The 27,801-nt window shown below is 44.3% G+C and overlaps 1 protein-coding gene across 1 annotated transcript in view; it reads left to right on the top strand.

Moving 5' to 3' along the window:
• Positions 1–1,959: 1,959 nt before the first annotated feature.
• The window catches only part of NFE2L3 (nuclear factor, erythroid 2-like 3), a 33,841-nt gene continuing 7,999 nt past the window's right edge, over positions 1,960–27,801 (top strand). Inside the window, exon 1 of the mRNA XM_006832200.1 lies at positions 1,960–2,535. Within this exon, the coding sequence (XP_006832263.1) occupies positions 1,960–2,535 (576 nt within the window). The remainder of the gene's footprint in view (positions 2,536–27,801) is intronic.

Here is a 27,801-nt window from a genome sequence, read left to right as displayed (position 1 = left end):
TAAAACATTCAGTGTTCCCATGCTCTGTTCAAACAACTGCTTCTTGGTCCAGGTACAGATTCCTCAGAAGTACAATTAAGTGTTCTGGAATACTCATACTTCGCAATGTTATCCATAGCTTGTCATGATCCACAATAGAAAGCCTTTGCGTAGTCAATAAAGCATAGTTAAACATCTTTCTGATATTCTCTGCTTTCAGCCAAGATCCACTGGACATCAGCAATGATATCTCTCGCTCCCCGGCTTCTTCTGAATCCAGCTATTCCTGATAATATGTTCCAAGTTTGAGAAAGTCTGGCCATCCTGGCTTCCAAGGACCTTTCTGTCTGTAAGCCTTTCAACACAGATTGGTTTGTTCTTTAGGCAGTCCAAGGTACCTTTAATACTCTCCTCTTCAAATGCATCAGTTCTGGACGCATCTTCCTTATTCACTGTCCAGCTTTCGCATGCATACGAGGTTACTGAAAATACCATTACTTGGGTCAGGAGCACGTTAGTCCTCAAACTGACATCTTTGCTTTTCAGCACTTTAAAGAAGTCTTGTGCAGCAGATTTGCCTAATGCAATATGTTGTTTGATTTCTTGACTGTTGCTTTCATAAATGTTAATGGTTGATTCCAGCAAAATGAAGTCTTTGACAACTTCAATATTTTCTCCATTTATATAGATGTTATTTATTGGTCCAGTGGTGAGGATTTTTGTTTTCCTTACTTTGAGGTGCAACCCATATCAAAGGCTGTGGCCTTTGATCTTCATCAATAAGTATTTTATGTCCTCTTCTTTCACCAAGCAAGGTTGTATCATCTGCGTATCGCAGGTTGTTAATGAGTCTTCCTCCAATCGTGATGCCACGTTTTTCTTCATATAATTCAGCTTCTTGGTTTATTTGCTCAGCATACAGGTTGTGTAAGTATGGTGAAAAAATACAAGCCTGGTACATACTTTTCCTAATTTTAAACCATTCAGTGTTCCCTTGTTCTATTCAAACAATTGTCTTTTGGTCTATGTACAGGTTCCTCATGAGCACAATTAAGTGTTTCAGAATACCCCACTACCCAGGGCTCTGCTAGTCTCGTGATCATTTACCGAGCACAGGAAGTGTGAGAGCAGGTGTAGCAACATGCAGGGCATGTCTTGGGAACAGCAAGGCTACTGTAAGGCCAGTGGAATGCCTGGGATGAAGGGTAGTGCGGTTTGGTCACAATTACAGTGCCAGACTCTGGCCTTCCTTCACAGGCTGCTTCTGAACTCACTACGTCCCTATCCCCTATCGTACTGGTACTAATAGCCCCATTTACAGATATGAAAACAGGAACAGAAAGGTTAAGAACTGGCAGGTGAGTGGGATTGGGATCTGTATCTAGGGGTCAAACTCATAAACTCACTCTTACTCACGTGGGTGGAAGTCCCCTGTTACTTTACCCCAGTCTACACATCTTACCCCTTCCCACCTACTCCCCCCAAAGCCACTAGGCTGCAAGGAGCCACTTTAGGCTCCAAATAACTTCATCTCCCAGAAAGCTTTGCGTTCCCGTTCCTCCGACTCTCCCCACCCCACCCCCGCAATCGTAAGGAGCCTTTGAGTTCCCGGGAGTCCCGCCCTGCCCCGCCCCGCGCGGGTCCAGGGAGGCCGTGGGCGTGTGCCTGGCTGCAGCACTCGAGGCCTGGGGCGGGGCCTGTCTGCGGCACGGTGCTGCGAGCAGGCGGGCTCCGAGCGCAGGTGGCTCCTCCTCCGCTCTCCCAGGTCCCGGCCGCGCCAGGCTCTGTGCCCGCTGCAGAGGAAGCGCCTTTGTGCCTGGCTGGAGGAGTCCACGACGGCCACTGCGCGCCTAGGTCCATTGTGCCGTTTCTCTTCCGTGCAGGTGCTGGGGGCGCGGGACCGGCACGTTCTAAAGCCACAGCCAGAGCGCCGTGACCCGCCGGCGCCGAGCAGGGGGGTCCGCCGGCGCGCGGCGGGAAATGAAGTATCTGAAGCCGTGGTGGTCGGACGGCGGGGGCCTTCTGCACCTCACGATCCTACTGAGCTTGGCGGGGCTCCGCGTAGACCTAGACCTCTACCTGCTGCTCCCGCCGCCCACTCTGCTCCGGGATGAGTTCCTGCTCCTGGGCTGCCCCACGAGCTCCGCCTACGCGCTCAGCCCCTTCCCAGCCTCGGGAGGGTGGGGGCGCGCGGGTCAGCTGCACCCCAAAGGCCGAGAGTCGGACCTTGCAGCGCTGTCCGAAGGCCAGCTGTTTCGGGAGCTGTGCGCGCTCGGGGTCCCCTTCATCCCCCGCACCCGGGTGGATGCGTGGCTGGTGCACAGCGTGGCGGCCGGAGATGCCGACGGGGCGCGCGGGCTACTCGGCTCTGCGGCCGCCGCCTCATCATCAGCGGTAGAAGTCGGCGCTAGCGTGGACGGCGGCAGCCAGGAGGCAACAGGGGGCGGCGGAGACCCCCATGAGGCTCGGAGCGGCCCTTTGGCCACTGGAGAAGAGCAGAAGGCACCAGCAGAACCGACATCTGACATGCTGGACGCCGGGGGACGCGCCAGCGAGGTAACCCGAGCCGTCACTTGAGCTAGATGCGGCGTCCTCCGCCCTAGTGCTGGAGAAACTGACCAGGAACCCTAGAAGGTTTGGAGAGACCTAAGGAATTAAAGGAGACCCGTGGTCTCCTTCCATTCTTAGCCCCTGGGAGGTTGTAGGTGATGGATCGTGGACGACTCTGCCCCTCTGCTGTTTGTGAATTACGAACTGAGGCTGTTTTAGGTTTTTGAGAAAGAGAAGGATGTCATTCATTTGATTGTAGAGGGCACCTTTCCTTATGTTTGAGGGCTATAGAGGGGAGTTTGAGGATGGGGAGAAGTAGGGCAATGGGATTTCCTTGCCTGCCTCCATCATTCAGTACCTGTGCACACACTTGAGATATCTCTTTCAGTGGACCCGTGCCCGACTTGAGAGATGCACATTGCTTTTCAAATTCACATACCCAGCCTGATGCAATGGCGCACACCATGATTTAACACAATTGCACTTTGTTTTTTCTCCTTCCTTGGATTTAGGAGTCGTGGTCAGTGTCCAGTCTGAGTCCAGCTGGCAGATGGTCCTGCTGTGATGTGTCATACCCCGAAGCCTCCCTCCTGGCACTTGTGTAACTCTTATTAGCATAAAGAAAACAGCTACCTTTACAGTCACCTTGTGACTAGCAAGTTTCAATTGGTTCATGGATTCAAACCCTTCTACGACTAATTTCCTTAGGAACCAAACTTTGCCAAAATCTATTGACTGAAGTATCTGGTACTCCCAGTGACACAAGTGAGTCTGAGGGCACTTGCATGTAGGTCCACAAAACCACGTTGTTCAAAGTTCCTTCTAAAGGGCCTTTTGAATTGTTTCTTGGCCCAAACCAGAGTGCTAACCATTGGTATTGATCAACAAGTGTTCCATGGATGTTGTTTTTGTGGCATACAATCTTATGCAAAATGGGAATTGGGGCTAAACTGGTTTGTTTGCTCCTCTTGTGAATTCCCTGTTTGTGTAGGCAGTTGCCAGACTAGCTTTTCCACCCTCTCTGGAGGGGTCATTGTGTCGGAGTGCTCTATGATTCACTACTAGGCTGATCTGATCCCTTCCTCTTCCCAGGGATGGGAAGGGGAGAGGGTAGTAGAAGTTTAGGTGGGCTTTTGGATGTTTGGAACAAATTGAAGAAGGATTTTTCCCAACCACTCGTCCGGTCTCGATCCCATGGGGTCTGTGTCTTCTGAGTCCCTCTCTGCTAAGGAGTGACATGTGTACTTCTATTTGTCCTGGTTCTGTAACATATGGGGTTGAAACTCAATGCTGGGTGCTGTACCAGATGGCACCTAACCCCCTTCACAGCTGAATGCCAACCATCTTGCAAGTGCACAGGGACGTAGAGGGAGGGGAGGCTGTTTGCTCTGTGAGGTCTGCCTTTACCATAACCTATTTATACAGGCAGGCGTGCCTTGGAGGGAGCTCTGGCGCTTGGGGCCCAGCCAGACCTCCTTGGAGGCCTAGAGTGCAATTTCATAGAGGAGTGGGTGACAGTCACACAGGGCCAGTCTCCGTGGCTGGCATAGTGGACCTGCTGGACCACATTAGCTGCTACCTGACTGTTGTAATGGCCTGGTTGTGTTCATTCTGACAATGGTGAGCTGTCGAGGATTTTTCCGTTTTCACAGCTATGTCACGTTTGCCTTAATTAACACCTCTTACAGCTTGTAGCATAGTGGTTACGAATCGGGCTGCGAACCTTAAGGTCAGTGGTTCGAAACTACCAGCCGCTCCGCGGGAGAAAGATGAGGCTTTCTACTCCCGTAAGGATTTACACCCTCGGAAACCCTGTACAGGGTCGCTATGGGTTGGCTCCGACTCGAAGGCACTTAACAACAACAACAACAACAGCTTGTGTGGAGTCCTGGTGTGGTGCTGTAGGATAAGCACTTGACCGCAAGGTCGGTGGTTCAAACTCACCAGCTGCTTTTCGGAAACGCTATACAGGGTCACTATGAGTCAGAATTCACTCAACGGCACTTAACAACATCAACCTTGTGAGGTATGCAGCCTAGCATCGTTTTATCCAATTTGTGCTTAAGGAAAACAAGCACAGTGAGGTTGGGGAACCTAGTCAGAGTGGCATAATTAATTAGAGTCAAAGGTGGACCTGGAACCCACGCCTCCTGCCCCCCCAGCCTAGCATATTAACTTAGTACCTACACTGTACTCAGGTTCCTCTGGACAAGCAGGTGGAATGGGCTACAAATGTAATGCCCTCTCTCAGCAATCTCCTGGTCCAATGGCATCTGCTCTCCAGTGCTGGGTTCATATTGTGTGTTGTGTGTTTCTGCTTTTGTTTTTTTCCATTGTGGTAAGATATATACAAGGGAGCTTCAGAAAATTTGTGGAAAAGTTCTCTTCTATTTTCATTTCATTTTTCTACAGAACTTTTTGAAGCTCCCTCATAAAAGGTAATCACCTCATAAAGTTGATGTAAGAATTAAGCAGTTCATTCAATGTAAAGAGTTTAGAACTGTGTGACTCGCCTCGTCTTTGAATCCAAACCCACTGCCATCAAATCGATTCTACCTCATAACAAACCTGTAGAGTTGCGGAGGTTCGGAACAGCCGGTGAGTTTGAACTGCCGACCTTACTGTTAGCAGCAGTCCAGTGGTTATCCTACAATGCCATCACTTCTTAGGACATACTTAATAATTTAACCAGAAAAGAACACACATGAAAAAAGTCTACTGGAAAATTGTGCATAGACCAAACCCCACTAACCTCAACTGAAGTGTTCTTTATGATCATAATTCAGTACCTCCTCATTGTAAGCTTCTTTTTTAAATCTATTTTGCACTTTTTCATTATGGCAGTGTGATTCTTTCCTGTATGCGATTTTGGTGTGGGCTTTTTTTCATGTGCGTTTTCCCCATAGAACCACTTAATAAATGTTAGCCACTGTTATATTACTGTTAGCTTCTTAGGAAGGAGCGTTGGTGGTGCTATTGGATAAGCACTGGTTTGCTAGCCACAAGTTTTGCAGTTGAAACCCACCAGCTGCTCCTCAGAAGAAAGATGAAGCTTTCAGCTCATCTTTACAGAATGAGTCAGAATTAACTCAATGGCAGTGAGTTTGGTATGGTTTGGGTTACATCTAAGAGAATATGCATTGCCCACCCCATAGGAACATCATAGAGTTGTGGTTTTGTGTTTTTTTAGATAATTCTTCCAGTGGCTTATATTCAAGTTGTAAGAGAGGCTGGCTGTACATATGCAAAAATATTTTGGAATGGGGGATTTTCCAAGTATCAAAAGAAGGACTGCTTTGGTTTCACTTTTCAATTGGGCTAATCATTATCTGGAAACAACCTGGAATTTCCCAAGACAGACTTGCTTCTCTTCATAACCACAACTATTCAATTACTACCAAAGAAGGCCATGCATGGGTTAAACAAAGAAATGAGCAGTTTGTAGTTGAATGTATGGTGGAGTGGCTCCAGACAGCCAGCATCAGTATTTCAGAGAGCTGTTACCACATTGAAACTCTTAGGGCTTATGGTCATCTTTATGTGGTTTCATGCCCGGGGATGGGGACCCTCTGCAGGCTCGGATTCAGCAGGACCTCTTGGCTTACTGCCAGCTGGAGTGGGTTTTGTCAGACCACAGGAAGAATATGGGCACAGCTAATACTTAATTCTAGAACTAAAGAGAAAACAAAGTGAGTCCTTGCTGGTCACAAAGTAAAATTTGTTTTGTTGTTTCAAAATCAAAGATGTCTGGACATTTGGGAATAAATGAAATTTCAGATGCCTGCCTGTTTTTAGCTCTCAGATATGAGACAGAAATAAGTTTCATTATTATAAATGTTGTTGTTAAGTCGAGTCGGTTCCGACTCATAGCAGCCCTGTATAGAGTTTCTGAGGATCAGCTAGTGGGTTTGAACCACCGACCTTGCAGCTAGCAGTCTGGTGCTTGCCATACAGCACCACACCAGAACTCAAATTTCACAGGTTTTTCAGTTTGCTTTTACTAAAGGGTGTTGTGAAGGTGTGCTAACTAAAGGACGTGGTGAAGATCTTATGAGATGGGGAAACTAACATACATGGTCACTCAACATCTGCCTTCTCGCAGCTCTTAAGTTGCTTTTAGCAAGTAGGCTCCAATGTTCAGAAGCAAACTCAACCCAAATTTTGGAAGCAGCTGGTGTGTGTGTTGGATCATTCATAGCAGGACATGGTATGTGCTCATGAGGAAATGTGGGTTTTGCCAGCTTGTTTTACCACCCTTAGGAATTTTTCGTTCAAAGCATCCGTTTCTCTTCAGATATTCCCCTTGGTTGCTAGGTCACAGGAATAGCATCTCTGCAATGACTCTTTTCATCATTCTCCTTTCCACTTCCCTTACTACTTAGTTCAGTCAGTGGGAAGTCAGACTTGAGTTGAGGATGCAGGCTCCAGGCCCCGTCTCAGCAGCAGGGTGGCCTAGTGGTGAAGTGTGTAGACATTGGAGTCAGACCCCTTGGGTTAGATCTCCTTTCCACTGAGGACTGTGTGTGACCTGGAGCACACTTCTTAACCACTCTGTGACTTGGATCCCTAACCTGTGAAATGGGATGGTGATATTACCTTAGGGAGTGTGTGGAGTAAATAAGTCAAGTTCAGCAGTGTTGATACATGATAAGCTTTTAATAATAGTGCTGTAGGATAAACACTGCACTGCTAAATGGCATGTCAGTAGTTCAAACCCACCAGCTACTCCTTGGAAACCCTATAGAGGGTCACTATGAATCAGAACCAACTCAACAGCACCTAATAACACCAACAGTGTTAGCTGTTACTGTTAATTCATCAGGGTCGAGTAATGCCCCCTCCCCAGAGTTCTAGTGTGGTACTGTTGGACAGGTACTGGACTGCTACCCACAAGGTTGGCAATTGAACCCTACCAGCCGCTCCTCAGAAACCTTATACAGGGTCACTGTGCTTTCATCTGCAGAGATTGCACTAGCTCCCCATTACCTCTAGGTAGATATTTTGTCATTTGAGGCTGTCCATGTGGTTAGTGTGGCCTAACCCCTAGCGATCTTTACTGAGCTCATCTGTAGCTTACTTTGTAGCTAAAACTCTCTCCCTTATTTCCCTCCAAGCAACCCTCAAACTGTTAACACTGCCTTCCTTTTCATTCCTTTGTCTTTTACTGCTAAATTCCCAGATTTGTCTGAACTGGGAGTCCTGGTGTGGTGCTGTGGATTAATGTGCTAGACTGCAAAGTCACTTTGAGCTGCCAGGTTGGTGGTTCAAGCTCACCAGTTGCTCCTTGGAAACCCTTTACAGGGTTGCTAGGGGTCGGAACCAACTCGATGGCACTTAACAACAACATCCCCTTACTTATAAAACATTTCCTGTTCTTTCCTTCGGACCCTTGTGCACTTTGTAACATCGCTTCTCTGGGACTTGACATTGTCCTCAGCTTTGAACTGCAGTCGTGGCATGAATACAGAAACTGGGTTTTAGCTTTAACCTGAAAGCAGTATCCATGCCACGGTTATGAACTCAGCAGCTGATGAGCTCCTATAATCCATCATGCCACACTGTGTTTGTAGAACCTCCAGGATACAAGAGTTTGAATGTGTTGGGCCCTTCAAGGCCAGAGTTCCTCGCCTGACCAACTAGAAAGTAGGTCAGATTTGAAAGCCTGGAGGGTCATCTGACCAGTTTCTGCCAACTAGTTGAGTGGAAGGAGGCAGTGGAAAGCAGACTTTCAGGTTGGCATTGTAATTAATCAGGTGGTGAAACTGGGGATTGCCTAAAGTTATATAGCAAGTTAGTGACCTTGCCCCGAATAGAACAGGTCACTGTTCTCAAGTACTGAGTAAACCACACCTCTCGCCCACTACAAAACTTCACATGTGAAAACAACCTTCTTCTGTTCATAGCAGCCTTACAGAAGAAATTGTTTATTCTCAAAATCTAGTTGTTGGGGATCTGACTTCATATTCAAACACCTCTGGGTAACCGGAGCTTCCTGAGGCTCAGGTATATGCCTGAGCTGTCGCTTTTGGTTGAGTGCTGGTGGCATTTGGTAGGATGTGGACAGTGGCATAGAGGCGGACAACACATGACTTTCTAAAGTTGAACAGGTCTGGGTTCTCATCTGTATCAGTCACAGTTCCCCCCAGAGAACCAGAACCGTAGAATGAGTGGTTGAATAAACAGGGATGTGTGTATTGTGTTACATACATATGTACATTGTTGTATGCCAGTGAGTTGATTCCATCTCACAGCAACCCTATATGACAGAGTAGAACTGCCCTATAGAGTTCCCTAGGCTGTAATCTTTGTGGGAACAGTTCCTCATGCTTAACTATTGGCCTCTGAATGCTTGCCCATTGTGTCACTGGTGTTCCAGGGAGTCCTGGTGTGGCGCTGTAGGATAAGCACTGGACCACAGGTCAGTCTGAACCACATGGTCAGTGGTTCAAACTCACCAGCCGCTCCACAGAAACTCTATACAGGGTCACATAACCAACTTGACGGCACTTAACAACAATTACAAATATACAGAGAGTAATAGCCCTGGTAGCATAGTGAGTTATGCATTGGGCTGCTAACCACAAGGTCAGATGTTCAACTCTACTAGCTGCTCCTCAGGAAAAAGATGAGGCTTTCTTCTCCCATAAAAGTTTACAGCTCCAGAAACTCTCTATAGAGTTGCTATGAGTCAGAAGCAACTCAATGGCATATATATATATATGTATATAGGGAGCTCTGGTAGCGTAGTGGTTACGAATCGGGCTGTGAACCTTAAGGTCAGCGGTTCGAAACTACCAGCTGCTCCGCGGGAGAAAGATGAGGCTTTCTACTCCCGTAAGGATTTACACCCTCGGAAACCCTGTACAGGGTCGCTATGGGTCGGAACCGACTCGACGGCACTTAACAACAACATACGTGTGTATATATAGAGAGAGTGAGAGAGTTGTTGTTAACTGCCATTGAATTGGTTCAGAATCACAGAGACCCTGTATATATTGGAGTCCTGGTCTGATGCTGTAGGACAAGCAAGTTTGAACTGCAAGGTTGGTGATTCAAGCTCACCAGCCACTCCTTGGAAACCCTATACAAGGTCGCTAAGAGTCGGAACCAACTCAACAGCACTTAACAACAACAACAACATATATTTGTTCGCTTTCTTTCAGGGAATTGTTTGACAAGATTGTGGGAGACAAGATAGAAAAATCTGAAATCTGTAAGGCAGGTCAGTTGGCTAGAAGCTCTCAGATAGTAGTCAAGGTAAAAATTTTTCTTTCTCAATAAAACCTTGGTTTTGTTCCTAAGGCCCTTCAACTGATTGGATGAGGCCCACCCAAATTATCAAAATAGCCTCCTTTACTTAAAGTCAACTGATTGTAGATGTTAGCCACATGTATTTAATACCTTCACAGCAACCCTTTGTGTTTTTGTTAAGTGCTGTTGAATCAGTTCTACTCTGTCTTAAAGGGTCTCGCTGAGTAGGAATCAACTGATGCCAGTAAGTTTTGAGTTTAGTTACCAAACAAAGGAGGCATGGTAGCACAGTGGCTCAAGTATTGGACTGCTAATAGCAAGGTTAGTGGTTCAAACCCACCAGCCACACCATGGGAGAAAGATGAAGCAGCCTGCTTCTGTAAAGATGTACAGTCTTAGAAACCCTAAGAAATTCTGCTCTGTCCTATAGTGCTGCTGTGAGTCGGAACCCCCTTGATGGCCATCAGTTTGGTTTGAGTTTTAGGTAGCCTAACCAAGTTGTTGGAGTCCTGGTGTGGCACTGTGGGTTAATGCGCCAGACTGCAAAGTTGTTTGAACTGCAAGGTCAGCAGTTCAAGCTCACCAGCAGCTCCTCGGAAACCCTATACAGGGTCGCTATGGGTCAGAACCAACTCGACGGCACTTAACAACAACAGCAACAACCAAGTTGTTGTTAGGTGCTGTCAAGTCTGTTCCTACTCAAAGTGACCCTGTACACAACAGAACGAAACACTTGCCCGCTCCTGAGCCATCCCCACAATCATTGCTATACTTGAGCCCATTACTGCTGCCACTGTGCCAGTCCTTCTCCTCTGGGGCCTTCCTCTTTTTCGCTGACCCTCCGCTTTACGAAGCATGATGTCCTTTCCAAGGACTGATCCCACCTAATACGATGTCTGAAGCACAACGAGTGACAAAGTCTCACCATCCTGGCTTCTAAGGAGAACTCTGGCTGTACTTCTTCCAACACAGACTTGTTTGTTCTTCTGCCTGTCCATGGTCCCTTCAATAGTCTTCTCCAGTGCCACAACTCAAATGCATCAATTCTTCTAGTGTCTTCCTTATTCATTGTTCAACTTTTCACATGTACACAAGGCTATTGAAAATACCATGGCTTGGGGCAGGTTCACTTTAGTCCTCAAATTGATGTCTTTGCTCTTGAACATTTTAAAGAAGTCCTGTGTAACAGATTTACCTAATGCTAATATGTCATTTGATTTCTTGACTTCTGCTTCCATGAGTGTTGATAATGATTTCAGTAAAATGACAACTTCAATCTTTTCTTCATTAATCATGATGTTATTTATTGGTCCAGTAATAAGGATTTTTGGTTTCTTTACATTGAGGTGCAATCCGTACTGAAGGCTGTGGTCTTTGATCTTCATCATTAAGTATTTTAAGTCCTTTTCACTTTCAGCAAGCAAGGTTATATCATATTCAGATCAAAGGTTGCTAATGAGTCTTCCTTCTGATCCTGATGCCACATTCTTTATATAGTCCAGCTTCTTGGATTATTTGCTCAACATATAGATTGAATAGGTAGCATGAAAGAATATAACCCTGGTACACACATTTCCTGATTTTAAGCCATTCTGTTTTCTCCTATTCTGTTTGAGCAACTGCCTCTAGGTCTGTGTACAGGTTCTGCATGAACACAATTAAATGTTCTGGAATTTCCATTCTCAGTGTTACTCATAATTTGTTGTGATCCACACAGTCAAACACCTTTGCATAGTCAATAAAGCACAGATAAACATCTTTCTGGTATTCTCTGCTTTCAGCCAAGATCCATCTGACATCAGCAATGATGTCTCTAGTTCCTCATCCTCATCTGAATCCAGCTTGAATTTCTGGCAGTTCTCTGTCGATGTATTGTTGCAGCTGTGTTTGAATTCATGCCGTTCCAAAGAGAAATGGCCCAACAGAAGATAGAAATTATTTCCAGTGTCATAGGCAATGCTAATAACCAAATAATCTCAACTCCATTTTTTCCTATGCAATCCTTGTAAGGCTTGGTTTCTAAATTTGTAAAAGGAGAACATTAACCTCTTAGAAAATTCTCATGAGGATTAAAATGCAGGTGTGGTGCTGTAGGATTGCTAACCACAAGGTCACGGTTCAAGTCCACCAACAGTTTCTCAGAAGCCTTATATAGGGTTGCTATGAGTCAATGGCATTTAAAAACACAAGCCAAAAAGTATTACCACTTGGCTTCCAGTTCACATATGCATGAATTTATTCCAAACCAAGTTTAAATATGTTTCTGTGATCAGTGGATGGCTGCAGACAAGTTCTCTCGGTCATACCCTTGCCTTAGTCTCACTGTTGTTGTTAAGTACCATTAAGTCGGTTCTGACTCATAACGACCCTGTATAGAGTTTCTGAGGAGCAACTGATGACTTCATAATTAGACAGATACAAAGTTTTAACAAAAACAGTGATTTTCAGATGGATCAGATGTTTTCAGGAAGGTTGGGAGACCTCAAAGATAGGCCAAGAGAGGGCACACTGTCCACTTCAACAAATGAGACACGATGGCTGAAACCTGGACACTGACAGAACAGGATGGTAGAGTGAGGCCTGATGGGACAGCTGCTCAACTTGGGATCTCACACAGTTCAGCATTTTCAATTTTCTACAAACATCATGGCCCCAGCATACTTTTGCCTCAGTAGGTGCCAAAAGCATTGCATGAAGATTAGCTAGCTCATTAGCTGTTAAAATTTTAACTGGGGACAAGTTTCGAATTTACCAATATGGTTCAAGAGAGCTTTGTCCAATCAAAACTGACTTCCAAGGGCATCTGCTGGGTCAGTTAAATTCAAGGCAAAGAGATCAGCTCAGAAGGTTCTGGTGACTATTTTTGGGATCCCAAAGGGGGTAATCTTAATAGATTTTCTCAAAGGACACAGGATGACCATGAGAGCTTATTATGAAGTTTTAAGAAAATTGAAAACTGCATTGGTAAGAAAAAGTCCAAGAAAGTTGGGCCAAGGAATGTTTGTATTACAACAATGTACCTGCTCATTGTTTGAGAGTAACAAGAGTTACTACTACGAAAATCTCCTTGGGAAACCTTGCCCCACCTTCCCTACAGCCCTGCTCTTGCCCCATTCAGCCTTTTTTTTTTTTCGTTCCTCAAACTCAAAGAACACAATTTGAATCCTTCTAGGATGCCCAAACTGCCATTTTGATGTGTAAATCGAAGAGTGCAGATTTTAGAGAAATGAAAACACCGCCTCCAGAAGTGTATAGACAGAGATGGAGACTATGTCAAGAAACAGTAGCTTCACACTTTTTGTATTTTGTTTAATAAAAGTTTGTGTGTTTGTAGCAGTACTTTTTTTACTCACCTTTATAGGTGTTGAGGCTCCTATTTGGGACCATTTGTTGTTTTTATACCTGGCCTCTCATTGAGTGTTGATCTCTTGTGCAGACAGTTGCAAGGATATGAATGTCCAGCATCCATACAGCATCCATTGTTATGAAGCAACTCCCATAAAGTGCATACAAACGGGCACTACTTTGTGACACACATCAAAACATTATTATTGCTATATTATTGTGTTAAAGATGTTTTAATGTATGTGGAAGTGTTTCTTTAATGTTTTTATGCATAAAAAGGCATACTCTATAAACTATGTTGTTGTTGATAATTGCCGTTGAGTCGATTCTGACTCATAGTAACCCTGTATGGGGTTTCTGAGGAGCGGCTGGTGAGCTTGAACCGCCAACCTTACCACTCAAACTGACCTTGTAGTCCAGTGTATTAACCCATGGCACCATACCAGGACTCTTTATATACTTACTATATACTAAGACAGATATTCTACTGACGTTAGATAAGCACTGCACCTCACTTTTCTGATTTAACATACAATTCAGTTTAAGATAGATTTAGGAACTTGTTCGTAATCTGTTGATAATCCAGAAACTGCCTGTATTTTAGCTCCAGACACCTGGAGGATTCCTGCCAGCTTTTTTGGCTTCCTCCCCTAGAGTCTTTCCAAAAATGATTGCAAACATCTCGGAGTCCTGGTGTGGCACTGTAGGATAAGCACTCGACTGCAATGTCGGTTTGAACCACAGGATCAACAATTCAGATCTACCCACTCCTCAGAAACCCTACACAGGGTTGCTATGAGTCGGAACCAACTCGGCGGTACTTAACAATACCACCAGTAAAAGTGGAGGGACTAGGATAATCAATCCCCTGCCCCTATTATCCAGCTTCAACAGACAGTTACCAACTCCTAGCCAATGATGTTTCAACTGTGCCTCCCACTCCCCTCCCATCTCCATTGTTTTGGAATGAATCCCAGACATCATTTCTTGTCATTCTGATGCCAGCTCTTTGTAGAGACTTCCCAGGGTAGAAAAGTCCAGCTTGGCTCATTTCTTTCTCTTCCTTCACTGACTCAGAAAATCTGTAAACATATCCGATGTTGTTGTTGTTGTTGTTAAGTGCTGTCAAGTCCATTCTGACTCATAGCGATCCTATATAGGACTCCTAAGGAGTGACTGGTGAGTTTGAATCGCCGACCTTGTGGGTCAAACTAGCCCTGCAGTCCAGTCCTTTGTCCCACAGCGCCACACTAGGACTCCTGTAAACATTTCCCATAGATCCCTGAGATCATCACAGTATCCTTGTTGTTGTCAGTCGGTTCCGACTCATAGCGACCCTGTACTGGAGTTCTGGTGTGGTGATGCAGGTTAATGCGCTGGACTACAAGGTCAGTTTGAACCACAGGGTCAGTGGTTCAAGCTCACCAGTTGCTTCTTGGAAGCCCTAGACTGGGTCGTTATGAGTTGGAACCGACTCGACAACACTTAACAACAAACAATGTAGGATTTTTGAGGCTTATAAATCATGGAAGCAAAAAGCCTCTTCTTTTTCCCATGGAACTACGAGTGGTCTCAAACTGTGGACCTTGTCATTTGCAGTCCAGTGCTTATCGTGTGGAGCCACCAAGCTCCCCACAATACCATTAACACACCTAAAAAAAAAATATTCGTAGTAACTCTTTAATGTTATCAAATACTTCTAGTTGTTGTTAAGTGACATTAAGTCAGTTCCAACCCATAGTGACCCTGTATAGGGTTTTCAAGATGCAGCTGGTGAGCTTGAACCTCCGAACTTGCAGTTTAAACCAACTTTGCAAATTTCCCCAATAAACTATTGAATGGTTTTTCAGGGTTGGTTTGTTTACATCACAAGGAGATCCACTCCTTGCATTTGTCCAGCTGTTTGATGCAGGGTAATGAGACAGACAGGAACTTCGTTTTATTTACTTGAAGTCAGCTCTTTCCATGACTTTGGCTTTTATCTGTGTGGCACAGTGGATGCCCAGCTTGGGCAGTGGGAGCAGCTGGAGTTCCCTCAGGACACAGACTCCACCCCACAGGCCTCAGGAGAGTGACCTTTCAGAGGAGGAATGGGCAGGGGTGGGGAGAAGGTTGCCAGCACCCATCCTGTGACAAGGAGAGCCCTGGAGGAGGCCCCCATCACATCACGGGGAGATGAATCCACCACCAGGGGTGCTGTGCTTGATGCTAAGGGTGTGGAGAGCCCACCTTCAGCCCCTGCTCAAGCCTCCCTCTTATGAAGCCAGCTGGAAGCCAGCCAGTTTCAGGGATCTGCTTCAGAGTACAGAACAAAACACAGTGGGAGGTGCTATAGATTCAATTGGGCTCCCTCCCCAAAATATGTGTTGTAAATCCTAACCCTTGTATGTTGTTACATGCTGTCAAGTCCGTTCCAACCATAGCAACCCTGTATAGGGTTTCCGAGGAGTGGCTAGTGAGCTTGAACCACCGACCTGGCAGTTCAAACCAACTTTGCAGTCCGGCGCATTAACCCACAGCCCTTGTATATGTGGGTGTGATCCCATCTGGGAATGGGAGTTTCTTTGTTATGTTGATTTGGCCAATCAGTGTAGGGTATGTTTTATAAACCAATCACTTTTAAGCTAGAAGAGAAGTGAATTAGGCACAGAAGCCGGAGTTCGTAGTCAAAGTTAGGTGCCATGCCACACAAAGGTCTTGGGGAACTGAGGAACAGAACTAACAGAGAGAGAACCTTGTCTCCTAAAGCCTTGAATCCAGACTTCTAGCCTCCGAAACTATGAGGGCATACATTTCACAAGGCACCCACTTGTGGAAATTAGAGTTGGGGTGGGATAGTTAAAAGCTTTCCCCAGTGGTTAAGAACTGGCTATGAAACAAAAATGCAGGCAGTCAGTCCTGGTTCTGTCACATACTAGCGGTGTGACCTAAGGCATGTAAGTTGACATCTCTGTGCCTCAGTTTCCTCCACTGTAAGAAGGGATAATAACTGCTTATCTTCAGGCACGCTCTGCAACTTAAATGAGATTAATATATAGGGTGCTCAATAAACATGGGCTATAATTATTCTAAACAACCACTACAAACCACTCAGGCCAAAAAAGACACCTTCTCTCCTTATCCAGCTCTTTGTACCTCTCTAGACCTGGTGGCTCCAGCCTAGAAACAGGTCTCAGAATTCTCACTCCCTCTGATGTCATCCTTCTCCTCGGCTCCACATTGTTCTTTGTCTTTGAAGGTTCATCCAACCCTAAAGATCAATGCAGGTCTCAGGCCTTCCTCCCCCAGTTGAATAAATGAAAGGCGGCAGCTAGGCCAGTTGGGACTGTTCACAAAGAGGGTTTTCAGAGACACGCTGTCCCTCACATTATTCATACATACTCCTATACAGTAGAATAAGTACTGTACACATAGAATGTATGCTTAGGAAACATGTTGTCAGCTACTGGGGGCTTTAGAGAAACCAGACCAGCTCTTTGGCAAGACTCAGCATGAGGGAGAGAAAAGCTTGACTTTGTTCTTTCTTCCCCACTGCTTATCTTCTTCGACTCAAAGGACAGTCTTGAAAGATTCTCCTGTGTTCCTTACACAGGTGACAAAGGTGAATAGCTGGAGAGCAGGTGTTCTCAACTTGCAGCCCACTATGGGGATCACAGCCTAGAAACCCTGTGGAGCTTTCCTACTCCTACTCCTTTTCATGGGGTCACTATGAGTTGAAAATGGATGGTACTTAACACTAACAAAGGAAAGAAAAGACCCAGTCAGACATTTAGATAGAAATGGGTAAGTGCCTTAAGAGAAAACCTAGAAGCAATGAGATTCTAGTGACAGAGCCCAGTTTGAGATCATGGACCCAGGCTGGTTGGTTTGGATCATAGCAGAGGATAGTGTGGGTCAACTACCTGTCAGAGAGAAGTTGGGGAGGGTGTGGGCCTTTCCAGCAAGTGTTAATTCTTTGCAAGTCCTGGGGTGTTTAGTTGTGATTACACATGGCATCTCATAAGCTTACAAAGGCTTCCTATGGTTAAGTATGGGTACTCTCTTTTCTTTATTGGGTCCCTGCCCCACAAGGGTAAAAATCACCTACACACAAATAAAAAGTAACTTAATGATGGGGTTAACTTGCCCACTCTTTACATTAAGAGCATAGGCCATAAATCTCTAGTACATACAACAGTACTTGTAAAACACATATGTTCTATATCTCAGATCCATGCCATTCTTTTTTGGGGGGGTGGGGGGAAACAGGAAGAGAGCAAAGAGACAGTAATTACTGGCTACCAAGGGCTGGAATGGCTTACTCTTGAAATTTGGATGGAATTTTCAGTGGTTAGTCACTTCTTGCAACTCATCAGAATCAAAAAGCAGTAGAAGGGACTGTTGTTGTTAAGTACTGTCGAGTCGGTTCCGACCCATAGCGATCCTGTATAGTGTTTCTAAGGAGCAGGTGATGAGTTTGAACCACCAACCTTGTGGTTCAAACCTACCTTGCAGTCCAGTGCTTTATTCCAGGTACTACACCAGGACTCCAGAAAGGACTAGTAATCAACAATTATTGTTGTTGTTAAGTGCTGTTGAGTAGGCTCTTGAATCATAGCGATCCTGTGTAGGATTTCCGAGGAGCAGCTGGTAAGCTTGAACCGCTGACCTTGCAGTTCAAACTGATCTTGCAGCCCAGCGCATTAACCTGCAGTGCTATACACTAGGCCTCCAATTATATAACATCTTAAAATGTATGAAGTGCTTTTCTCCCATTTTTTTCTTTAAAATGTGAATTCTATAATGTCCTCTCATTTCACAGATGGGGATGATTAGGGTCAAGGAGGTTGAGAACTGGTCCAAGGCCACATAATGGGTAGGGGATGGTGGTGGTGGGTGTTTGCCGTGGAGTTCATTCCAACTCAGTCACACCATCTGTCAGAGTAGAACTTCACCCTAGGGTTTGCTTGGCTGTAATCCTTACAGGCTACAAAGTGCCAGGTCTTTCCTCTCATTGGGTACCTGGTGAATTTGAACCACCAACTTTCCAGTAAGCAGTCAAGTACTCAACCATTCCCCTACCAGGGCTCCTTGCTAATAGGGATAGGATGGACCTGGTCCTCAGCCTTTCCGATCCTGAACTCTGCTAGCCACAAGTTTCTGTGGTTCTTTGTGGATTACAAATTATATTACACATGTGATAGGCCTTTTTCATTTTCTAAATATAAGTATTATAATACTGAAACCTCCGCCCTTCCCTGCCGAGAAATTTTGGCCTCCCCTCTGCCCCTCAAGGAAGTTTGTTAAGGAATATTCCTGAGATTAACACCTGTGCAAGGGAGGACAAGGACACAGGACTAGACAGACAAATTCAAGCTCTGATGCAGACCAACAAAACTGGGAGCTCTGGACTACAACGACCCATCCGAATCATCGACAGACGTCTATACCTTACCACCCCTCGAACATCAGGCACCCTGGGAAGGCCATAACCTTAGCAGAGCTGCTCTTAGCAGCTGAGGGGCAGGGCTGGAGGCTGCCTCCCACAGGCACCTAGCAACCAGCCACAAATCCTTTGAAGAAAATCTGGGATTTGGAAACATTACATACACATTTACAAATAGTTTAACATTGTTCATGTAACAATAAGATGTACACCTGATACATTTCTTACAATCCTAGGCAAGATTCTTCTCACTCATCATTTCTTTGGATATGTGCTCCTGTGTAGGTTTCATAATAGGATTTCAATTTTTAGTTAAATGAATACGTGAAGAACTATCTTCTATCTTAGATGGTATGGACTGAATACTGAAGATTGCCCAAATGAAAGTATTTCTCTTCCCTAGGTCTATGGAGTGTTTATGGTCAGTCATCAAGGTTATTGCTAATTGTACAGTCTCCCTTTCTTTCCCCTGCAGCTCATAGTTACAGTGGGCCTATGGAAAAGTCGTGGAATATGCCCTGCCCAGCTTCATTGTTAATAGCACTCTCTTACAAGTGTACAGGTTTGGATGATAAATTATATGGCAGCATATTCATAGACCCTTGGAGTGTCTGCTGGAAAGGTCTCTCTCAGAAAACTAGGCTCAGGTAGTCCCAACTTAAAACGGGGTTCTCCTTCCAACTTCTCTGTCACAAGTAAGTTACCAATGTAAATTAAATACCTCCTTTTTTTTTTTTCCCTCTTAGATTTCACTATTCTTACCTTTTTACTAGTCCTGGTGTGGCACTGTGTGTTAATGCATTGGACTACAAAGTTAGTTTGATCCACAAAGTCAGCGGTTCAAGCTCACCAGCCACTCCTTGGAAATCCTATACAGGGTCACAGTGGGTCAGAACCAACTTGATGGCACTTAACAAAAATGACATCAGTATCTTTATTTATAAGTACAGTCTGTCTTTTAGAGTTGGAAGCAGTACATATAAACTTAAAGATAGATTTTGACATTGTTTATAATACATATAACAGTAAGATCTACCCCTTCACCCCTTGCCACCCAAAAAGAGATGGTAATAAGTGTGGTTTATTGCAATTCTAATACTTCGTAAGTTAGAAACTAGCCTACACTCAACACTGAAATAATTTACCCCAAGTTTCCCTGTCTCTCTGCCTGGATAAAGATGAGGAAGTAATAGAGTGTTGTGCTTTTATCAAAAAGTTTTCAAATTGACAACAGCTACTCAAAAGATTGGAGTCCTGGTGTGGCACTGTGGGGCAATAAGCACTGGACTACTAACCACAAGGTTGCAATTCACACCTACCACCTGCTCCTAGCAAAGCCAATACAGATTCACTATGAGTCAGAACCATCTCAACTGCACTTAACAACAACAACATGGAAGGTTAGATAGGAAACTTTGGAGTCAGTGAGTTTCTGTTAGTGGTGGAGAAACAATTTGGGAAGGAGGGTGAAAATAGTTCCAACAAAAAAAATAAACTGTCAATATTGGCTGGTTTGCAGTCACCTGAAGGCTTCATTGGGGCTGGAGGATTAAGATCCAAGATGGATCTTTCTTGTTAATTGGCAGGAAGTCTTAGTTCCTTGTCATGTAGGCCTTTCCCTAGGGTCACATGAGTGTCCTTATAACATGAGAGAGACCTTTCACCAGAGCAAGTGACCAAAGAGAGCAAGGACGAAGCCACAATGCTTTTGATGACCTCGCTTCTGAAGTCATATTCTCTATTGTCCTTGTATCATATTCTATTTGTTAGAAGAAAGTCCCTACGTTCACCCCCCCCCCCCCCCCGCCCCAACACTCAAGAGGAGAGGAATTAAGATATACCTCTTGAAGACAGGAGTACCAAATAATTTGTGAACAGATTTTCAAGTCACTTTAATGTTCAATATCCATTTGTACTTTTAAAAAATACTCTTGAATTATAAGAGTAGGTCTGTCTTCCTGCTGAAATAGCACAAATATCTTCTTGCATCCGTCTTCTACTCGTTATCTCGAAATAAAGGCTTTATTTTTCCTTACTTCAAAGTCATTCCTGCCACTTGTATTTTGAAGTCCCTCCTCTGTTGCCTTCTAAAGGATGCTGCTTTGCGATTTTCCTCTCCTGAATCATTCCCTTACCAACATGCTTTCAGATTTCTCATCTTACACACCAGAAAGCGCTACTCCGACTCTCATTTCTCAGTTCAATTTCACAGCCAAAATTCCTGAAAGAACTGTCTGTACAGTTTCCAATTTGTCAACTTTCATTTACTCTGTAGTACCATTTGGCTTCTACTCGAAAATGCTCTTTTGAAGGTCACCAACAGCTTCCTGATTGCCAGCCAACGGGTACTTTTCTGTCCTTATGCGACCTCCCAGCAGCTTGCAACACAATCAGCCACTCCTTTCCTCCTGAAACACTTGGATTCCGAGATATCACTGTTGCCTGGTATCCCTGGTTTGTCACTGCCTGTTCCCCTCAGCCGACTTCCTAGCTTCTGTACCTGATCTCTTAATGTCATAGTTCTTGGACTTGAGTCCCCTTCTCCTCACACTGTACTCTCTGCCTGGAGCTCTCATTAGGTCCCATGGAATTTTCCAATTATCTTTATGTCAGTGTGTCCCTAATTTATACTTCCAGATCAGCAAAAAAAGGTAGCAAATACTACCTTTGCTTTAAACCCCATATTCTCAACTCTTCAAATGTAAATTGCTATTTCTCCTTGGCTTTTCATATCTCCAATGTAACATAGCTAAAATGGAAGAATCTGTGATGCTTCTCTGTTAACTGTTTCCCCCTAACTATCCACCAACTTATTTAAACCAGAAACCTACTTCATTCTTTTTGTTTTTTAATATTTTATTAGTTTTGTTGTTGATGATGAGATTTTACACAGAAAGACAGCAGTTTCTACAGGTACCATTTAATGTCCTTCATTACATTCAAGTAATGTAACCATTGTTAGCCTTCTTTCCTGAGTTCTTCTTTCATATTAACATAAACACACCAACCCTTAAGGTCCCTATCTAATCTTTTGAATTGCTGTTGTCAATTTCATCCCATATCAAACCAGCTTTTACTAGTTAAACCTAAACAAGTAGTTGATTGTAAGAAAACTTCAGTGGATGTTTTTGGTTTGAGGTTTAAAGATTATCTCAGGGCAATAGTTTCAAGGCCCAGAGTTGTTTTTTTAATGTTTTATTGTGAATTATGTGATCGTTTACATGGGAGAACATTAGTTTTACATTCATCCTACCGTATATCGTTTCATTGCCCTCCCCTCCATGCATCATCAACCAACCAACCAACCCTGCAAGCCTGCCCCCCAGTTGTCAGCACACAGCCCCTCTCCTCTCCCTCTTTGCATCTAGAGTTCCCAGCCGTTCCCTCTCTCCAAGTCATTGTCTATCTCTGGGGGCACTGTTTCTGGGTAGGGTCCCACATTCCGCTCTTCACCCTTGATGGTCCCAGGGACCTCCGCTCCTGGCCTGCAAAGTCAACCACTCCCCTCCTTTTGCTACAAAATGTCTACCTTTACATTTCCAACCCTCACAGTCAGTCCTGATAGTAATTATTCACTATTGTACCTCAAGAGTCCTATCTGCAGCTCCTTTCATCAGCCCCACCCAGACAGACTGGATACTACTTAGTGGAGATTCTACCTTTGCCCACACTCTCTGGATCTAAGCTCCCTCTTGAAAGCTTGTAAGCCAGTTACTTCTTGCCTTTGTAGCCTCCCCAATTTTGGGTAGCCAATGTCCAAGTTGTCCATCACTGTCTACCCTGTGTATCGAGGGGGTGGGAATGATCCTCGTTGTAAAGATTTGTTTCCTCTTTTGAGCTACTGCATCCATAGGTATAGGTCAAGTTCATCAAATTGCATCAGATTACTCTTTTTTTCCTTTCTTTCTTCTTCTAGTTGAGTTCTGATTATCCAGTCATTGAAGCCAGGTCAAGTGGATATTATCTGCAAGTATGGATGTTCTTATGCATATACGCACACTTCTTATCTGCTGGATGCTTCACTCTCCACTCTAGTCCTCTGTGGCTATGTAACTGACTCTGGGCCCAGGAGTCCCCAGGTCTTGCCACACTGCTGGTCAACCATGTCTCCACCTGGGTTCACAGGAGTCTATTGAACATGGTAGGGCTTAGCTTGCTGCTTCATTGCTGTTTTTCCCTCACTTCCCTTTATCTGTGACCAAGGTGGTCACCAGTCTGAGCGCAGGTCTGCTCGTGTAACCCCATTGAGTCTTAGTCTTGGAAGGAGGTTTGCCCTGAGGGTACCCCGACACTTGCCTTGATGTCTCCTGGGCAAACAACTTGCTTGTTGCCATTATTGTTTGTATTCTTTCTGTTGGTCTTTCTTTCAAGAAGTATCTTCTGTTTTTCTAGCCGCTCCAGGCTGGTCTGCTTGTCCTTGTTAGTGGAAATTTCCCACCTCAGAAAATGCTGAATGGGGTTCAGGATTCCCCCTGTGGTCTTATGAAATGCATAGGCTCCACAGGAAGTCTCCTTCACTGGGCATGTTTTAGGTATTCCAATCAGTTATAGGAAGCCCCATTTTAGGTATTCCAATCAGTTATAGGAAGAAGACTATAAGCTTTCTCCTACTTCATTTTTAATTCTACTATTTCTTATTTTCAGTCCATCAACAAATCTGCCTGTACTTCTTCCAAAATATTTCATGGAACCTTTCATTTCTGTCAAAACCACCGTTTTTCCAGATGATCACATAATTTCATTTAAATTACTGCAGTAGTCCCATGCAGTTCTCATTTTCACTCCTGGATCTCTGTGGAGACTGGGTGGGAGGAGGTGAGTAAAAAGGACCTTACCCTATTGCCTATCAATTTAGAAAAAAAGGGGTGGGAGGGAGCAGAGGTCACCAACAGTTCACAGAAGAGAAAATACTGCTCTTTTAAACTGGTGAATGATGTTCAGCCTCACTCATACGGAGAGAAATATAAATTAGAGTTGCAGAAAGATACCCATTTTCATCAATCACACTGTTGATAGAATTTAAATTGGCACACTTTATCCAAATACTATTACGCAATATGGAGTCCTGGTGTGGCACTGTGGGTTGATGCACTATACTGCAAAGTCAGTTTGAACCGCAAGGTCAGCAGTTCAAGCTCACCAGCTGTTCCTTGGAAACCCTATACAGGGTCACTGTGGGTCGGAACAACAACAATACTAAGCAATATTCATCAAAATTGTTTAAATCACATATTCATTGAGGACATTTTAATATTGCTTGCTAAAACAAAAGGTAAGAAACAACTAAATCTACATTGTGAAGACACTAGTCTTGGTGTGATGCTGTAGGGTAAGCATTGGACAAAAAAATCAGTTCAAACCCACCAGCCGCTCCTCGGAAACCCTATACAGGGTCGCTATGACTCGGAATCAACGGCACATAACCACCACAACTACAGCAAGAAGACATTAATTAGATCCACAGCGCTAACAGGACAAGGACAAGGAAGACCGTTTGGTCCTGGATGCCTAGAATGTATTCTTCTCCTTGGCACATTTCTCTTCTTTGTTCTTTTTAGTTCTCAGCTTTCCCTTCCTTTCGCTCATCAGTCTTTCTAAAGCAGGCACCCTTGTTCTCTTCTTTCACTTTTCATAACTTAATGTAATTTACAGTTATTTTATATATTAGCTCGTTTGTATTTTTGTTTCTCCACCTATTAGAATGTAAGCTCTGAAGGCCAAATTCAGAGTGGGTTTATCACTATTGTATCTGGAGCATCTAGTGGAGTATTTGGCACTCAGAATGTACTGATGGAATGAATGAATGAGAACTATTTGTATCTCAAAAGTACACATTGCCACATTTAATGGTAAAACATTAAAATTATTATCATTAAATTTATGAGGAAGAATGATATTTGGCATTATTCTGGAAGCATAACCAAATAATTAAACAAGAAAGTGAAATATGACATTAAAATGTAAAGAAAGAAGTGAACATAAGGATTAAACCAGTTGTTATGACGGAGGTGGGGGTGGGGGGAGGGACAAGGATAATTGTTGTTGTTGCTAAAAGCCATGGAGTTGGTTCTAACTCATAACACATAACATCCCTGTGGTGGTGGTGGTGGTGTTATGTGCCGTGGAGTCTGTTCCGACTCATAGCAACCCTGTACAGGGTTTCTGAGGCTGTAAATCTATATGGGAGCAGAAAGCCTCATCTTTCTCCTACAGAGTGGCTGGCAGACTCGAACCGAGGACCTTGTGGTTCGCTGTCCAGTGTTTACTTTTTGGAGCCACCATACTCCTAACGGATAATTATTGATGTTAAGTGTCATCAAGTTAACTCCAACTCACAGCAACCCTGAACAGGATTTCCAAGGAGTGGCTGGTGAGTTTGAACCACCAACCCTACAGTTCAAACTGACCTTATGGTCCAGTGCAATATTCTACAGAGCCACACCAGGACTACATAAAAGGTAAGTGCCGTTATGTGCCAGCAAGTCGGTTCTGACTCATAAAGACTTTGTATAGGGTATTCAAGGAGTGGCTGGTAAATTTGAACCGCCGACCTCGTGGTTCAAAGCGACCTCACGTTCCAGTGTTTTATGCCATAGCCCACTTCTCTGCTTGGTCAACCCTTTGCTGTTATTTAGGTGCAGTAAGTTTGCTATGCAGGAATTCTTTGGGATAGCTTTATTTAGATATAATTTTAAACTTACCTGTGCTCTTTACATAGATTTACCAGTTATTTACATTTTATCTCTAAAACTAAGGAGCCCTGGGGGTATAATTATTAAGCACTCAAATGCTAACTAAAGGTTGGTTGTTCAAACTCCCCCAGTGGCTCCTTGGGTAATGTGGCAATCTGCTTCTATAAAGATTACTCTAAAGGGCAGCTCTGTTGGCACAAGGGGGTCACTGTGAGTTGAAATTGACTTAACAGCACCTAACAGCAACATATTTATTACTCAGAAACTATGCAAGGTCGTTATGAGTCAGAACCTACTCAACTGCATATGCAGCAGCATGTATGCAGATATAGATTCCTGGGTTGTTTTTAAGTACTGTCAAGTCAGTTCTGACTCTTAGAGACCCTGCGTAGGGTTTCCAAGGTTCTAAATCTTTGCAGAGCAGAAACCCTCATCTCTCTCCTGCAGAGCAGTTAGTGGACTCAAACTGCTGACCTAGTGGTTCCCAGTCTAGTTTTTATCTTATGACACCACCATGCTCTGGACGTACCTGGGAAGTACAAATAATATATAATATATAATATATAATTTAGCCAAAAGGGTGACAGTTCAAATCCACCCAGCAGTGCAACAAAAGGCAGGCCTGAAAATCCACTTTCTTAAGATTGCAGTCATTGTCTGCATTTACCCAGGGACAAAATTCAGAAAGGTTGGGAAAGGAGGAGGAATGGAAACAAGAAACCCAGGGAGGAAGTGGGTTAAGTGACGTCATATTGAAGGGATTGCAGTCAATGAGATGAAACGAAGTGTGTATGATCTGTTCAATGTAAAACAGATGACCTTCTCTGTAAACTTTCACCCAATTCACAAGGAAAACGTTAAAACAAAAAAAGCAATCATTGAAAATCCTATGGAGCCCAGTTCTCTTCTGACGCACATAGGCTTATATGAGTCGATTTGTTGATTCTGACTCATCTGAACCCATGTGTCTGGAAACAGTGCTCCATGGGGCTTTCAGCGTGTGTGTGTGTTAAGTGCCATCAAGTCAGTTCTGACCCATAGTGACCCTGTCTAGGGTTTCCGAGGAGCAGCTGGTGGATTTGAACTGCCAACCTTGCAGTTCAAACTAACCTTGCAGTCCAGCACATTATCCTGACTCCAGATATACCATATATATCTGTTAAATGCTGTTGAGCCGGTTCCAACTGATTAGCGACCCTGTATAGGATTTCCGAGGAGTGGCTGGTGAGCTTGACCCACCGACCTTACGGTTCAAACCAACTTTGCAGTCCAGTGCATTAACCCGCAGGCTCCACACCAGGACTCTATGTATATAGTGGTGGTGTACCGTGGAGTCACTTCTAGCTCATAGCAACCCTGCATAGGGTTTCCATGGCTGTAAATCTTTACAGGCGCAGAAAGCCTCATCTGTCTCCCTTGGAGTGACTGGTACATTTGAACTGCTGACCTGGTGGTTAGCAGCCAAGCTTGGAATCCACTACACTACCAGGGCTCCTTATTAAGGAAGTTGTTTTTGTTAAGTGCAGTCAGGTCAGTTCCAACTCATAGTGACCCTTTATAGGGATTCCGAGGAGTGACTGGTGGGTTTGAACCGCCAACCGTATGGTTACCTACCAATGCGGTGTATATCCTACAGTGCCACACCAGGACGCCTCTGAAGGAAGAGACTGGTTACAATTCAGGATTAGAAATGGCTCAGAATACAGTTCACCAATCCAGACAGCCTCTTCTCAGTCACTAGTGCTGGCCGTCAGACCTCTCTGGCCCTTGGCCTGTGGCCCCTTGACCCTGCCCTACTCGGGTGAGGGTTCCAGTAGGTGCTGAGAGGTGTCCCATTCTGTCAGGAAGCCCTTGTCCCAAACTGCTCAGTTCTAGCTTCTTGGATGGGCAAACCTAGCTCCTCCAGCAGCAAAGCCTCCTGCCTGAAGGCACTCAGTTTTTTTGTTCTGTGGGTAAGAAAGCCCTTCATTTTATTTTTTTCTCTTTTGTTGCCCCATTTTCCTGTCCCTCTTTTTTTTTCTGGTTGCTGCCTGTTTTTATTTCACTTTCCAGCTTCATTATTTTCTCTTTACGTTGTTGGTTGGTTGGTTGGTTGGTTGTTTTTTTGGGGGGCGAGGTGTGATAAGGATAGTGTTTCTGTGGTTAGGAGTAACTTAGTGTACAATGTTCCTGAAGTCAGAAATTAAAAATAGAGCCTTTGAAAGAGCTTAAGAAACCTTGGTTGTCCGGGAAGGGACAATTTCACACAGCCCTTTCTGTAGAATAATTTATTGTGTCAATATATGCATGCTAACTAGTGACTGGAGCCCTGGTGTGGTGCTGTAGGATACACACAACACTGCAGTGTCAGTATGAACCACAAGGTCGGTGGTTAAAATCTACCAGCTGCTCCCCAGAAACCCTATATAGGGTCACTATGAGTCAGAACCCACTTGGCACTTAACATCTGCAGCAAATAGTGACTATCTGAATGACTAGAAGACTTTCCTAGCCTTTTAACTACTTAAGCCTCTACTCAGATAAAGTAAGTTAAAAGGTAAAATAAATTATCTGGGTAAA

The sequence above is a fragment of the Chrysochloris asiatica genome, unplaced genomic scaffold, assembly GCF_000296735.1.
Source record: "Chrysochloris asiatica unplaced genomic scaffold, ChrAsi1.0 scaffold00006, whole genome shotgun sequence".
In the NCBI taxonomy this organism is placed as follows: Eukaryota; Metazoa; Chordata; class Mammalia; order Afrosoricida; family Chrysochloridae; genus Chrysochloris; species Chrysochloris asiatica.
The sequence above is the reverse complement of the archived record's forward strand: the minus strand, read 5'-3'. Positions and strand labels throughout refer to the sequence as shown.